This window comes from Heloderma suspectum, chromosome 7 (assembly GCF_057233095.1).
Source record: "Heloderma suspectum isolate Gila_16-S chromosome 7, 16-S_ref, whole genome shotgun sequence".
In the NCBI taxonomy this organism is placed as follows: domain Eukaryota; kingdom Metazoa; phylum Chordata; class Lepidosauria; order Squamata; family Helodermatidae; genus Heloderma; species Heloderma suspectum.
Window position 1 is genome coordinate 83,999,797 of NC_139464.1, and position 16,423 is coordinate 84,016,219.

The 16,423-nt window shown below is 42.1% G+C and overlaps 1 protein-coding gene across 1 annotated transcript in view; it reads right to left on the reverse strand.

Annotated features, from left to right (window-relative positions):
- The window catches only part of TFEC (transcription factor EC), a 49,776-nt gene extending 36,353 nt beyond the window's left edge, over positions 1-13,423 (reverse strand). The window contains exons 1-2 of the mRNA XM_084811820.1: positions 13,178-13,423; positions 10,197-10,292 (exon numbers count right to left, since the gene is read on the reverse strand). Of these exons, the coding sequence (XP_084667946.1) occupies positions 10,197-10,292; positions 13,178-13,258 (177 nt within the window). The 5' untranslated portion in view covers positions 13,259-13,423. The remainder of the gene's footprint in view (positions 1-10,196; positions 10,293-13,177) is intronic.
- Positions 13,424-16,423: the final 3,000 nt, after the last annotated feature.

Genomic DNA, 16,423 nt, shown 5'->3' on the forward strand with positions numbered 1-16,423 from the left:
GATGTATTTTGGTTTTATAAACACTTTTCTCAAGTATACACAAATTGTGTGCACTTTTCACTAATATGCACATGTTATGTGTGCTTTGCTTTCCTGATAAGTGCATTGCCAAGCTCAGAAAAGTGCAGATTTCAGGACATGGGCCTTGGCTTGCTTGTTGGTTCTGGGTGTGAACATTTGCTACATTTGCATTAAAAACTTGACATAATGAATTTCTCACTCATCCTTACTGCTACTTCCTCCTTCACATTTGCTATACATGTGTAGGAAGAATGGGTGAACAGGGCAGGCTCTTGCTCAGGTCAAATGTGTATCAAACTTCAATTTAAACAACAAAGAGACTTGCGGAATCGGAAGGTGCAAACCTATCAGGATAGGTGGCCGCCTCCAAATTCAGAGGTAACCACCTATCCAATGCAGGGCAGGAGAAGTGCGGAGGGGATCGTCCCCTCCATGCTTCAGCCACCCCACATTCGAGGCTAGAAAGCCGACTTCAGCTGTCTGGCCGTGGGACCTCAGAGCACAGGAAGTGGCACCTGGACGACACGTAGGATGTGTCGTACCAGCATTTCCACCTTCCCCGCCCTGACATGCCGCCAGGAACACCCCGTTTTCACCGCTCCATGCTCCTCTTCTGAGGGCGGAGCGTGGGGCTGTTCACTGCTGCCTATGAGGGGGTGGGGGTTGGTTCTCAGGGAACTGACCTTGGAGCACAGGGAAATGACCCTGTGCTCCGTAAACTATGGAGTTTACTCCGTAAACTCCATAAACTATGGCCATTTAGCCATTGACTAGCAGCCATAGGATTGCTCCCTTAAACTAGCAAATTTGTTGTGGTATAAGCTTTCATGGACTAGAGTTGATTTCATCAGATGAATAATATGTAATTGTAAATTAGCAGGCATGTTATACACGTGGGCAGCGGGGTCGAACAGAACTGATGCCCAAGGGAAATGAAATGCAAAAAGGGCAGACAATTACATAAAAACATAATAATTATTGTGACTACTAACAAAGCAGTGTTGTTGAAAACATAAGCAACCCAGCATTGGTAAAATAATTTATTAATTGTCACTGTAACTATTTTGTTTTTATGCAATTGTTACTGCCTCTTCTTTTTGCATTTTATTTCTTCTCACCCCACCCTCTTTTAATACCCCTCCCATCATTCATATATATAACTGCCAATTTAGGATTGTACTTCATGCATCTGATGAAGTGGACTCCAGCATTGTGGCTGCCATGGAGACAAGCATCAAAACTACACCAAGGTAGAGGCAATGGCGGACTACACATTTACTGTAGCAGACACTAGAGTAGCACTATCTCTTACTTTGGGTCACTGTGGCATAGTACATAGGCATAGGACATCCTGGCTTGGCAATGAAGTCACTGGGTGACCTTGGGTCAGCCGCTGTCTCACAGACAAACCTACCTCACAGAGTTGTTGTGAGGATAAAATGATATATCTCTATGTATATAGAGAAACCTCGAGCTTCTCAGAGGAAGAATGGGATACACGTTTACAATGATGATGACTACAATGACTTATTTGCACATTTACTCCCCACACACACACACATACACCCAGCCCAAGTCTTCCAAGCCGAGGATTTCCCCACTCATAAAAAAGTGTGTGTACCTCTTAAAACTACTTGAGGGCAGATAAATGGACTCCACACATAACTTTTTTTGAAGCACCATCTTCTTTGTTGTTACTTTTTACTTTCCAAGGCTCATCCCATTCCTTGGCATTTAAACAGGTTCTGGGGCCGAGTCCTGGTGCTGAGCCTAATCTCAAACTGAGCCCCGCTGTAGGAAATCCTTGTGCAGTCAGTTATAATAATGCAACCACTGTGACATACCTACACCATATTTCTTTCTTTATATTACTTCTGAAATGCCTGCAGCAATGGGTGAAAATGAAACAAAATCCTGCCCACAGGCTTACAGGATAAAGGGCCAACATCTGTGAAATATTTAAAGATATGATATGCAAGTAAAAGGGCAATCATTGGAAGAATTACATGAACTTCTTTGTACTGTATAGATGAAAGTATAGTAATATGCTACCTTCCTCAATGGAATGTTATTCCCAACTCACAGTGAATAAATCCGCTCCCCAGATGATTCAGGAGGTAAAGAAAAATTTAAATTAAATTTAAAAAAATTGAAGACAAACAGATCCATGTCATACAATGAGTTTCCACTACCTCTCTTACTTTAAGGATCAAAGCTAACATGAATTCAGGAATGTTAATACCTTTAAATTCACCAAAGGCAGATCAGCATGCACAAATTGAGCCAACCAAACCTCCATCCAACAAAAAATGGACAAGATAGGAACAAAAAATATTCTTCACATCACAACATGACTGTCAAGTACTTTGAACTACTGAAGGCCTGAAAATACATAAATACATGTACATGCAGACAAATATATTTAGAGAAATGGTACCTTTTAATTCAATGCATTGTGCTGTCTTCCCAGTGCCAGTGACCACAGATCAATACACCTCCCTCTCCCTCTCTCTCTCTCTCTCTCTCTTTCTCTCTCCCTTTCTTTCCCCTCCCCTCTCACAAATTAGAAATCATTTCACTCAGTGCTGAGAACTACACTAAATGATTAACACAGCAAATGGTTAACCAGACATACTTAGACAATACAACTCCATGTATTATTGAAGGTCCACGGAAAGCAGAATGTAACTAACCAAGTTAGATTCCAGAAAGTATTTGTGAAACGTTTATTACAAAACCTTAAGAATCACAGAACAGCACTGTTTTAATATTTCATTTGAATGAAATATGGAGCATCTCTTTACATGAATTCAGTTTGCATCTATTTATATACCAATTAAATGGAAGTACTTGGAGATGGTGGTGGTAGCGGTGATGATTAAGATGATGATAATATTAATAATGAAAACCTGGAGTATTATCATCACCCCACCTATCTTCCAAGGAGCCCTGTCAGATAGATTAGGTTAAGAAACAGTTACTGGCCCTAGTGAATGTCAAGGATTAAGCCCAGTGACTTCATTTATTTTTCTTCATGTGCATATTTGTCCTATCTCATCTAAGAACATCAGAAGAGCTGTGCTAGATCTGACCAGAGGCCTATCTAGTCCAGTACTCTGTTCCCACAACGGCCAGCTAGATGCCTATGGAAAGTCCACAAGCACAACATGAGCGCAACAGCACCCTCCTGCTCATGTTCCGCAGCAACTGGTATTAAGGCAGTACTACTATATATTACCTCCAGTATCAGAGGCACCATGCTGGAAGAAGTACTTCCTTTTATCGGTCCTGAGGGCAGTCAGTTCCTGCCCAGCCCTGAATGAAGGACAGAAGGGAGCCTTTGGGCTCAGCTTGGCTGCTGATAGTTCACTGTGTACCTCTACCTTTGGTCATGTGGTGCCTTGTGCCTAACCAGATCAGATGCAGACTGCCAGGGCTAGGATGTTGCATACTGTGAGTCAACCAAAAAGGCTCCTGCTTCTCCCTGGCCTGCCCCCAGCATACTGTCTCCAGGAAGTAGCCCAATTCATTCAACTGCCCAAATTGGGGGTTTTGTGGAATACTACCCTGATACTGTGTTCGTTGCTGAATCTTCCTATGGACTTTTGTTGGCTGCTGATTAATGTAGCTGGAAGGCATTTTACTGCATCCCTGGATTGACCTGTCAACAGTCAGGCTGGCAGCAACATCTGCCCTATCCTTTCCTTCTTTATACCAAAATCTGAAAGCTGTTGATCATTACAGTTGTAGCTTGGTTTCATCCATCCCTCTGAGCACCTCCCATTCTTCACCCTCTTGGTTTGTTGCTGCAGTCACTATCCACTCTTAAAGCAAATCCACGCATGCATGTATATCATCTGATGACTACAACATCAAGTGAGAATTTCATGTGTGAAACAGCCATCAGAGATCAAATAGTACAGATATACCCTATCACCTGGTATCAGGTCCCACATCTGACTGTAAATCACTGAGTGATAGAGACATTAAGGAGTGTGAATTGTTGTGTGAATCCGCCCTAAGACTTGGGCTTTGCTGAATCACCAGTGGGGTAGGTTGAACACTGGTTCAACCAGTGTTGAACCAGTGTTCAACAGTGAACAACTGTTGACCATTGGCAGAGAACTTATCTCTACATGGCTTTGCATCCAGTTAATCCAAATCTTCTAAGTTAACTGGCTCACCATGGTCAAAATCAGATGCAGTTCATTTCAGAAGAGCCGTTCTCAGAGCCCAGTTGTACCCCACAATCAAGTAGGCAGAAAGTATGCTGCTTGAGTAGTGACAGAGTACTTGGTTAGGTGGCAACTGCCAAAGACCAAGGACAGCAATTTTCAGTTTAAACATCAACCATTTTGATTCATTTTTAAGTGCCACAGTCATTGACAGTGACTTAATAAAGCTTAAGACTTGCACTATTTCCATCTGTCAAGCAGACAGCTGAAATTAGAAGCATGTTCTCATTCATTTCCTGTATTAACTAAAATACAATTTGTTCAATGTTTGTTTCATTTTCTTATCATTTGCTTCTTGGTTTATTCAGTATAACTAGCCAACATGGATTGGTTTAATCTTTGAAGCTTGCAGATGAACTAGAAAATATGCATTGCCTTTTGCCTTTTTAATACACACTCGTCCATTGCCACGCACGCAGCTACTTATACACTGATATCGGAGCTATCAAAAGATATTTCCTTTTCTAAATTGAAGGGGAAACTGCACTATTTCACAGGTACCTTGCCATTTGGCCTAGCATATCAAAACCACTCACAAACAGAAAGGCTGAGAGACTATATCTAATCATTTGGGGCATGCTTCCCAATGACCTTGAGGAAACCTTAATGGTTGACTCTCAATTCTCTGTGACTTAACTGCCCATCTACAAGATCTTTTATCTTCAAGATAACACTTGCCTTTCTACTGAGGAAACAGAACTGATGAACCTGATGACATGGTAACCAGATGGATGAGGCAGGCAATGTCTGAAAGACAGAACTTTCAGGAGGACACTATTCAAGCTAAATGGGCTAAGGCCAGTGGAGGCTGGTGGCTCTGATGTCGATGGGGAAATGAATGCACTACATGTTTCAGTCAGAACTCTAAAGGAGCTATCCTTGGAGCTTCACACCTTGGCTAGCTCCTTTAGAGTTCTGACTGGTTCTGACTGAAATATGGAGTGGATTCACTTCCCCACTGACATCAGAGCCACCAGCCTCCACTAACAAAGACCACTACCATATTTTCATTATCTAATAATGAAAAATACTAATAAATAGGTCAGCAGCTGCTTAGTGACCACCATGTGGTTCACTTCTCCCCATAAGACCCAGACTGGAGTGTGGCATCTTAGTGCTAGGTATCTGCTGACATGTGTACAAATCTCATTTCAAGCAGAATACATCTGCCTTGTAGGCAGAATTGGCCTTCTTGTTGTATAATTAGGACACCTTCCTATAAGTTGGTTCTTCAGGGTAGTTCCTCAATCAGCTGCATTTTGTGGCTAATTTTTCCCCAATTTCATGGCAAACCTAGAACAAGGCTGTCAAACCTCTTTAACTCAAGAGTTAAATTCAATTTTGGAGAAACTCAGGGTCTGCATTCCAGTGGTGGTGTCAGGGTTGTTTCTGAGCGCAGGGAGTGGGCTAGCAGTTCAGATTCTGAAGGAGAACCACCAGACATGGGGGAGGTGTTTTCCCAGGGTAGTCCAGACATGACTGAGCCAGCTTCTCAGGTTACAAACACCCAGCTGGCTGAGGATGAGGGTTCCTCTCCACACACCCCTGTGAGAGACAGTGAACAGAAGGAGGAGGGATGTGGAGAATCCGATCTAATCGACGCCAGGCACAGATGGAGAGCAAAGAGGGAGAAGGCAGAGGCGGAACTTAGACAGTCTACCCAATTGCCCTTACGTGAGAAGCTGCACTCAGAGACCTCACAAGACAGAGGTTCCCCCCCCTTAAGTTAGGCTAGTGAGCCCGCCTTCCTCTTCAAATGGTGGGAAACTCTCTCTCTCTCTCTCTCTCTCTCTCTCTCCCCCCCCCTCTCGCTCTAACTACCTTTTGAATTCCCCTGAAGGCATTCCTTTGTAGACTGAGAGTCACTGAGAATTTGCATCTGTATGACCCTGTGAGGTAATGGATTAAAAGCTATACTGAAGCCTGTCATCTGTGTTTGTCTTCTTCAGCACTGAAATAAAGTGGGGGCTAAAGGAATCCTGACAGGTGGGCAGGGCCAAAGGCAAAATGGGACAACCCTCTATTTTATATGGAAAGAAAGCTTCTTCCATCAAGATGTCTGAGGGAACTGTCCACTAGTCCTGTCGTTAAGAAGGGGAATTGTTATTTTATACAGCAGGTTGAAGGAGAGGCATTCAGCTATAGTGGGAAAGCCTCCTGTTTCCAAAGTCCTTCATGGAGATAACTCAACATTCAACATTCTCAAATTGTTGACACCTCTTTGGGATAGCAAAAGGGATACCATAAGGAGGGATGGCATAACATGACAGTTAGCAGCACACACTTAATGTGTGGGGTATTTTGTGAGAAATATATTCTTCTCTTTTAAAAGATTAACAAACGCCATTCCTGTCTTCTCTATCCACTGTCTTTTTTTAATGTAGAATGTGAATTGGTTAGTCCCATCACATTTCTATTTATAAGTGACTGGCAGCTCCAGAATAAAACCTGAACGCTTTAGCAAGGAATGCTTCCCTTCACAGCTTTCACCTACCTTTCAAAGGTAGAAAGCTGAACAGGAAGGAAAGGAACAGCCTTCCTTCAGTTCCTTCTAGATTACTACAGAATACACTTCAACTGCATATATTCACCAGACACTTCAGATGGCATTTACACTGGAGCTAGGGAAATGGGCCAACTCAAGGCCAAATGTGGAATGTACAGCCTTCAGTGGCACCTGTGAGGGCTGTAGAATCATCCCCCAGACAAACAAATGGGGAAATTAACAAACTGCACTACGCATCAGTACTTCACCAAGTAATGCACCGAAACATCAATACTGTTGCTTGGGTGATCCGAGTTTTATGAAATCTAAGAGTAGTTTTAATTTTGCAATACAAAAAATACTTGCAAAATGTGTGTGTGTGTGCGTGCGTGTGCACGTGTGTGTGTGTGTATATATATATATATATATATATGTGTGTGTGTGTGTGTGTGTGTGTATATATATATATATATATAGTGTGTGTGTGTGTGTGTGTGTGTATATATATATATATAATAGGTACACCGTTAGTCCTTTTCCTGGACTCTCTCTTTCATAAACAACTCAGGACCAAGATACTTAAGAGATCCCTTACAGGCCTTTCTGGCCTGCTCAGTTGCTGTACTCCTCAGGAATTACCTTTCTGGTGGTACCCAAGATTCCGGAGGTTTGGTCCATCATGGCTCAGAACAGGGCCTTTGGAGTCATGGCACCCACTCTCTGGAACTCCCTATCACTACAAATTAGGCAGGCGCCAACATTTCTGGGTTTTCAGCACACACCAAAAACATACCTTTTCCAACAGGCATTCCCAGGAAGGTAGTGTGCATCACTAAATGTCTTTAATAGAAGTATTGTTAAATAAATAAATAATGAATAAATAAATAAATAAATAAATAAATTTAACATTTGCAAAGTTGACATACATTAGAGACATTAGTCCTATATGGGAGGGGGAGGATGGCATGAATAGGGCTAACGTACAGGGGGTGGAGCAGAGCCCTGCCCACAACATCTGCCAAGGGGCTGCTATGCATCAGCACTTGCCTTTGCATAGGCGCTCCATGTGATCAGGAGTCCTGTGCACTCAGAGGTCCTGATCATGTGGAGTTGCTCATGCTCAGGTTGTGCAGCCCTGCTCTAAGAGCTGCTCCATTCTCCTCCATGTCAGTGTGCTCTGTGCCTGCAATCAGATCCGCTGAGTGAGCACAACATTACCCAACTTGCAGAACAAGTTCCAAATGCACTACCATTTCCAGTACAGTGCCTCATATTAGTTGCAGCCAATATTTTTTTGCAATTATGCCAAAGTATGAGACAGTTCCTGACTAGTGAATAGTGCACACTATGTATGCAGCTCCCCTTCCCATGAGGTTTGTGTTGAGCACAGTGAGCTGAGGAGCACCCCTGATGCTATGCTGTAGTCAGGTCTTCCGTTCTCCCTGCTTCTATGCAGCAGTGTCACAGACTCCTGCTGCCAGGGATTGCCAACTCTGCTTCAGATCCTGGGTTATTTCAGCTGCAATCCTATACACACGTACCTGGAAGTAAGCCCCAGTGATTTAATAGGACTTACTTCTGAGTACATATGTAGAGGACTGCAGGTTGAGCCACAGGTTCTACAGTGAAGAGAAACATTCCATATATATTTTGATACACACACAGTAATACAGAAGATTTATGGCTGCCATTTTTAAGAAGGTGTACTTTCCACAACAGTAACATGCTATTTTCTTGTCCATTTCTCTTTCTGCAAACCTTGTAAACAGCACCTAGTAATGCAGTGCTGGACCTCATATACCAAGGTGACCTTTGAGTCTTCCTTGGACTTTGAGTCTAATCTAGTGTGAAATGTGCTTGACAAAGACATTTGCCTTGATGCAGCCTTTTCCAGTTACCAAAAATAAGCCAGTATGGTTGTTAATATTTAGTCTGGTCCTTTCCCAGCAAAGATGTACTAAACTTTGATGGTCATGATAATTATTGGCTAGAAATTGCTTGTACAAATAACACTAGCTAAGGTGTAATGAGAAGACATTTGAGCCTAAGAGGACCAATTGGCTAGATCTCAGTCTCTACATATGGAAGGGGGAGACAACTGTGACATCAGTTTTATTAATTCTTTATGAAGTTTAATCATTTGTATGCGACTGATTACACATATTTTATAATTTTATCAACTGATATCTTCTGCACATTTGATCTGTTTTTACAAGCCCCCTAAGAACATTGGGGGCAGGGGGAGGTTGAAAGTTTGAATAATAAAATAACTTAAAGTGGTAAATTAGAAGTATACAGGAGAAAGTATTTTTATGTTTGACAACAGTAGGCTTCAAAACCAGACATTGTTGCTTAAGTGTGTAGACACAGCCTATTTCGTCTGCCCTCAAAACATTTTCCCTTGCTTACAGCAAAATTGACAATTTAAATCAATCACTGTATATCACACTGTAAGTCATTTATTAATTCAGCATGTTGTATAAAAGGATTTAGATCAGGATTGGGCAATGTTTTTTTTCTGGCAAGGGGCCACTTTTCCTTGTGGGTAATCTGTTGGGGCCTGTATGTTGGCGGTGGGCATGGCCAAAGCCAATGGTTGGCAGGGCCAAAAACAAAAGGAGTGACTCACCCCTTTTCTTTTACTCTTTTTTGCACCCCTTTTGCCTCTCTTTCTGCCAGCCCCCTTTCTCTCTTTCTCCCTCTTCCTTCCCACTCAGTGGGCTGCCAGGGAAGGGGCAGAGCATTCTTGCCGGATGTCTGAACTGATGTGCAGAAGGTTTTTGAAATTAGGCTGAGGGCCGCATGACATTAAGACAAGGGACACAGGTTGCCCACCCCTTATTTAGATTCTTATTAAGACAAAAGGTTGTTATCACCCACCATCCATGAACACAAAAATGGATGCTGGGAAACCCAACTCAGTGTAGAATTTAAGTCATGCCACTCTACATCTTAACAAAAGTTAGACATGATTTCTCTGAGCTTCTTCAGTACTAAAAATGTTTACTTAGAAACTGACAAGGAAATCAAGACATTTAATGGTACAAAAGCTATGCACTGTTAAAAGCGGAAGATGAATTCAGATTTCAAAGCTGATAGTCTTTCGTTAACAGACATATATAGACAACTTTGAGGAGTATCCAATGTTAGTCCTAAATACAGTAGGCCCATTGAAATGAAAGGGACTTACATTAGTCATAACCAAGTTACGTCTCAGTCATTTCAATGGGTTTACTCTACATAGGACTAACATGGGAACTACCCATTGAAGGAATATAGATTTTTATTGTTCAGTCCATCATCCTGCAATTTGCCAGCGCAAAGTACAATTTTCTCAGGTAGTTTCATACTAGAGAAGAAGATAGGGAACAAATTAACCTGTTATATTAAATCAATTCTGTTCTTAGCTGAATTCTCCATTTCATTTATAAAAGATGATGCCAATAATTACTTACAGTTCTTTGCATGAGTAGTGGTGCTTCAGAGAAACCTATCCCTTCATCATTAAAACTTGATTCCATGTTGATTATGTCATCAATAACTTCCTCCATCTAGTAAAAGAAGAGTTGTTGATGAATGTAGATGGATAGTTAATACAGGAGTTTACAGTACAATCCTATACATGTCCACTCAAAAGTAAATCCAATGGGGCTTACTCCCAGGTATGTGGGTATAGAATTGCAACTTCAAACTAGTGACTTATCAACAACATTAAATCAAAACCAAGCAACTAATACTTGACAAAAGGATTCTCTCTTTCTGAAGAGAGTCGCTTTCAGAAAATGGTCTCAGTGCACATGATGGAGTTCTCTTCTTCAAGCCAAGGATTTTAAGCTACTTGTAGACTACCTGACAACTGTATGTAAGCCACTCTAAGCTCTTTGGAAGACGAGCAGGGTATACTTGTTATATAACATTTTTGGAGGACTACATTCAGAAATGTCAAAAATGCCCCCTCTTATAATGGTTTTGGGGAAATGCTTGTGAAAACATTATTTAAAATTGCCCTCTCTTGCTCCCTGTCTGTTAACTTAATTTGTCTTCAGCCAAATTTGATTGGTTTGGTAGTGCTGTAATTTTATCCTACTCACTAGTGACTCCTGATTACCTGGGGTTGCCTCCATGACTAATCTAGAAAGTATTTCCCTCCCGCTCAGTTGGCATTGTTAACCTTCACAGACATCACACAGCCAAAGCTCTTTGGCTACATAGTACCAAAACAATATCCCATTTACTATGTGATCCATGATGGGCTAGGATCATCCATGTGACTAACTCAGAAAAGGAAAGAAATGGGAACTAAGAGACAAAATGATGCAGAGGCAGGTAAGAGAAACAATAGCTCTGATCAAGACTGAAAAACTGAATATCCCAGCGATCAAAGCATTTGGGGGAAATATTTCTAACTCTCCAAAAGTAATATTTTTGACTCAGAAACTGAAACATGAGGATATTTACCTCAGCAGCCTCAAATTGACACAAGGGAAATTTTCAATGACAGGCAGTCACTTAAGTCTGAAAATGGGGAAGGACACACTTCCCCTTCACATTCTGTAATAACACATAGGGCTCCTTCACATGGAGCTTTTATCCTGAAATTGAGATTGCTCCTTCATGGAAGATTGCGGTAGGGATGTCAGAGAATTCCGCCACGGATCTCGGGGAGGCCGAATGCCAGCGCATTTGGCCCCCCGAAATCGGTGACGGAACGGTCTGCCAACCCCCCGCCATCCCCCCGGGAAGAGACTTACCTGTGGTGGATCTTCCTGGCGGCAGCGGCTCCGCCAGCGGCTCCAGAGGCAGTGCAGCAGCGGCGGCGGTGGCGGCCGGTCTTCCGACCGGCTGCCGCCACCGCCATTTCCAGTTTAAAAAAAAAAAAGACGTGATAGGTTATGTAAAGATTTGCGTAGCCTATCACGTCTAGGTTTAAAAAAAAACGTGATAGGCTACATAAATCTTTACATAGCCTATCACGTCTGATTTAAAAAAAAAAACGCGCATACGCAAATGGCGGCGGCCACAGCCACCGCCATTTGCGTTCCTTATTTTGGCACGTCTTAGTCTATGTCAAGATTTACGTAGACTAAGACGGCGAAAATAAGGGGAACGCAAATAGCGTAGCAGACGCTACGCTATTTGCGTTCCCCTTATTTTCGCCGTCTTAGTCTATGTAAATCTTGATGTAGACTAAGACGTGCCAAAATAAGGAATGCAGATGGCGGCAGCCGTGGCTGCCGCCATTTGCGTACGCGCGTTGTTGTTGTTGTTTTTAAGTCAGACGTGATAGGCTACGTAAATATTTACGTAGCCTATCACGGCTGACTGCAGGGACGCAAACGGCGGCGGCTACAGCTGCCGCCATTTGCATCCCTGCTAGCCAGCGGCCGGATGTCCAGCTGCTGGCGGAGCCAGCCAGTGGCTCCGCAGAATACCTGCGGAGCACAGCTGGCCGGCCAGGATTCCGGGGGGGAGGAACGGAGCGCCTCCCCCCCCGTCCAGGATTCTGGGGGGAGGGACGGAGCGCCTCCCCCCCACCATCAACATAATCCGTGAAAGTTAAGTGACTTTCGTACATCCCTAGATTGCAGGCTCTCTACATGCCGCCATGATCATCCTGCATTAAATGCCCTTTGTTCCATTTTTAAATAGATTGCAGATAATGAGCTATCAAATTATTCCGTTGTGTTCCGCTTCAGTTTCCTCCGTGAAAAGAGTAGAAGTGGCAAGAAGAGGAGCAAGGTCAATGAAAGATAATGGAAGACTCAGATATGGAGAGAAAAGGGGGGAAGGGGTGGGGGGAAAAGAAGCATGCGAAAAAGGGAGTCATTGTGATCCTGCATTTGATTTAAAACAGAAGCAGAAAGCCCCGTTTTAAATGCAGGATTTAGGCTGGTGTAGAGATGTCCTTAGATTGAGAAAGGGAGGATTTCTGGCGGCAGTCAGGAGTGTACCTATGCTTGCAGAATGTGCCCTCTGTTTACTATTATATTGTATCTACAGTCCTTATTTTGCTAGAGCAAGGGGTTCTTATATGAAAATTCCAATAAAGTATTCTACTGACTTTTTCTTTCATATAGGTCTTTCATCAAACACAGACCTTATGTCTGTCTATAAGTAATAATCACTCCTTAGCACAAGAAACAGAAAACACATCTTTAAGCAATGATTATGCAGTCACCAAAGAACCATTAATGATTATGCATGTTGTTGTTGTTGTTGCGGTCAAAGTGCACAATTATGACATGGATTTTAATGCACAAGCCTCAAAATCCTAGTCAATAAAATTATCCTCTGAAGTAGCCCTTAGTTAACCCCATGTGCATTTAGGTGTAGCAGATAGCAGTGCTGAACAAACTGGAGACCTTTTCTCTATCTTGTCAACTCCATGTGGCAGCCAACATAAGGCCTTAGCTTATCTCGTAGCTATATGCCATACCGCATTTTCATGTTCTCCTCCAAGTGTTAGTAGCTTGGTCACTGGATTTCCAGAAGTGCTGATATCACTGGTAGGAGGCATATGCCCACTCCTTAATATGGGTGCAGGTCCTGAAGAATGAATTGAATGGGAATGAGAAAGTGACAGAGTTTGGCTAGACAACTTAGTATCCAGGGTCAGGAACTGCTTCACTTGATGCCTTTGAGTTTGCTGAATGTGATACCTTGCTGGATTTTCCAAGTGAGTCTGGACCTACGAGAGAAGAAAAGTATGAGCTGCTATTTCTCTTAGACAGACTTGATGCCTTTTGATATGAGCAAGGATTACAGTGTGGTCCACAACCTATACTTCCACCTAAAACCTATAGCCACTGAGTACTATTATTTAAATACAAGCATGTTAGTTCAACTGGATACTGAATGAGCAGGTTTGCATGGTTACTGCAGCCCACTGGGCTTATTTAAGCCACGGTGGGTTGCAGCACATGACGGTAGCCATTTTGAATGTTCAAGCCAAGGCAGATGGTCACCGTAACTTCTCATGTCGTGCAAATCTGCCAAGGGTAGATTATGTGAGGGTTAAACAATGGGCTGCTTTAGGGTTATGCAAGGGTTGCTTAACCCTTGCTTAAACCACCCTTGTTGGGTTTGCATAACATGATAAGCCATGGCCACCGCCCACCATGGCTTGAATATTCAGCAAGACCACCAGCATGTGTCTCAACTCACCGTGGTTTAAATAAGCAATGGTGGGCTGTGGCAATAGTGCAAACTGGGCCAATGTGAATATCACTATTAGCCCTATCTAAATTAATGCTATTGCTTTCAGAAACAAATACAGAATCTCAGCCTTTTAGAATTTCAAACCATTTCACCTTCCCTAGTCTGTTAAGTCAATTAATTAGCTTTCACAGTTAATTTTCTACCCATACAACTAAATATTTGGAGAAGGAATACAATTCACATACATTATCCAGAATATAAAGCAATCTCCATGAATCTTTAACACTGATTTAAAACCTTGTCAGAGCCAAAACCTATATATGTACATATACAAAACATATAGATGTACGTATTGACAATAAACATCACAACATAAAACATTGTTCTAGCAATCAAGATGTTCATTGCATAAAAATGACATCATTGCCTTTGAATAGATAAAAGAGAAACAGATGTTTATTCAGCACCCAAACTAACACTTACTTTTGTTAGCTCACCTGATAGTAAGAGCAATCTGTCATATGAGGCATTTTGAGTTTTGGCATAATCAAATAATCCAGGAAATGTTGCTAGATGATCACTAGCTGACCTCAAGCAACGCAGTATTCTTGGTGCCACTGTTAAGGTCTGATCGAACTCATGAGCAGCCAAAGACCTTATAAATTACGTGGTCATGCCCAAAAACAGCTAATTGTGTAAGACCGGGACCATCCTTTGATTGCGCAGACTGACCGCCACTACTTCAAACAGCTCCCATCTCAGATCCTTGCCACATTCCTGCAATCTATCCACCACAGGGATACTGAGTACACAAATATGTACTGTCACATTCACCCTCTGGCTTCCTTGCAATCTTATAGTATGACTAATGACAAATTTCTTTTAATAGGTTTTCTTCAAATGGTCCTTAAGTTTTAAACAATAGTGAAGCTATTGTGAATAGTGAAGCTAAAGATAATATCCTTGGTATTATCATCATCATCATCATCAATTCTACATCACTCTCTTAGACCAAAACATATGTACTTACTTTATCCACATTTTGATAACTGTAACATTTTAATATTGATTGCAGCATTAATATTCCACGCCCATTCTAAAATAACCGAAGTTATTTTAACAGAATGAATTTTCAAGCAAGTTTGACTGGGAGGGCAACAGTCTTACATCCAGCCCTTCAGATATCCATAGTTGTAATGGCATTGCTGTCACTACAAGGCATCGTGTACTTGGTCCACCTGGCTGTTCTCCCTTTTAAGTGCCGTCCCTTATAAGTAGGCATTACTAAATGTTAAATTAATATAGTTGCTACAGACAAAGTCAACTTGGTAGCACCTGAAATGCCTTTAGGACTCAAGTGAATCATCCCAAGTCCTTTCCCAATTCTTATTTCATGAACCCTCCACAGCAAAAAGAAAATAATTTCCAGTTATGGAAGAGAGAATATAACTGTAAGCCTTGCCCAAAATCACAGAAGTCACAATCCAGGCAAAATTATGAGTTTTAGCTTCCCATTTATTTTAGTGGGAGAGTTGTTTGTGCTTGAGATCAATTGAACTTAAAAGTGTTTAACTTTAGCTAGATCATGCCCATACCAAGGCTGTACATGGGGTACTGACACCATCACATCACATGCCAGAAACCTGTTTGAATGTCTGCAATCCTACCTCTCCATATCATTTTAAGACTCTGACCATGCAAACATCCTGACTACATCATCTAGTCAGCCTTTCTTCCCCCACCCCACCATCCCTTCCCTCCCCCTTCCCAACTTGCTTTTTGTAACATCTTGCCTGATGAAGAAAGCTGGAGATCTCAAAAGCTTGCACACTTTTTCTGAGCTTTGAGTTGCCCTAAAATGGTATTACACTATGGCCTGGTTCGCACGGAACAACAACCCAGAGTATGGGTTGAGTATGGGTTGTTGTTGATCATGGGTTGCTGTTACATGCAAACCCTGCACTATAGTTTAATTAGGAGTTGAACAACCCAGGAAGAGAACTCATGGGAGCTGCCCACACAACATGACATACCACTGTGGGTTATTTAACCCATGCTGAGGCTGCAGCACATGAGGACACCATTTTGAATATGCAACCCCCACTCAGGGGCTGTTGTGTCATGCAAACCCATTGAGCATGAGTTATGCGAGGGTTAAACAATCCTCACATGACTGGTCTGTTTTAGGGTATAATCCATGATGAGCTGCAGTGTGTCATCTGAACCCAGTCATGGTTATTATTAGGCTGTGAAATCTGGGTTTCTTGTGGTTAACAACCCATAGTTAAACCATAGCGCAGGTTCTGCATATAACAATAACCCATACTCAACCCATATTCAACCCATACTCTGGCTTGTTGTTATGTGTGAACCAGGTCTGTATAGATTTTGGCCAACATGGCTGCCTGTTTTTTAGAAAACATTTGCAACATCTCTTGCCTGGTAGTTTTCAGTTTTACATTTGCTCAGAGTATCTTATGCAATGCCATTGTCAGGACATTCCTTCCTTTAAATGAACAAAAAG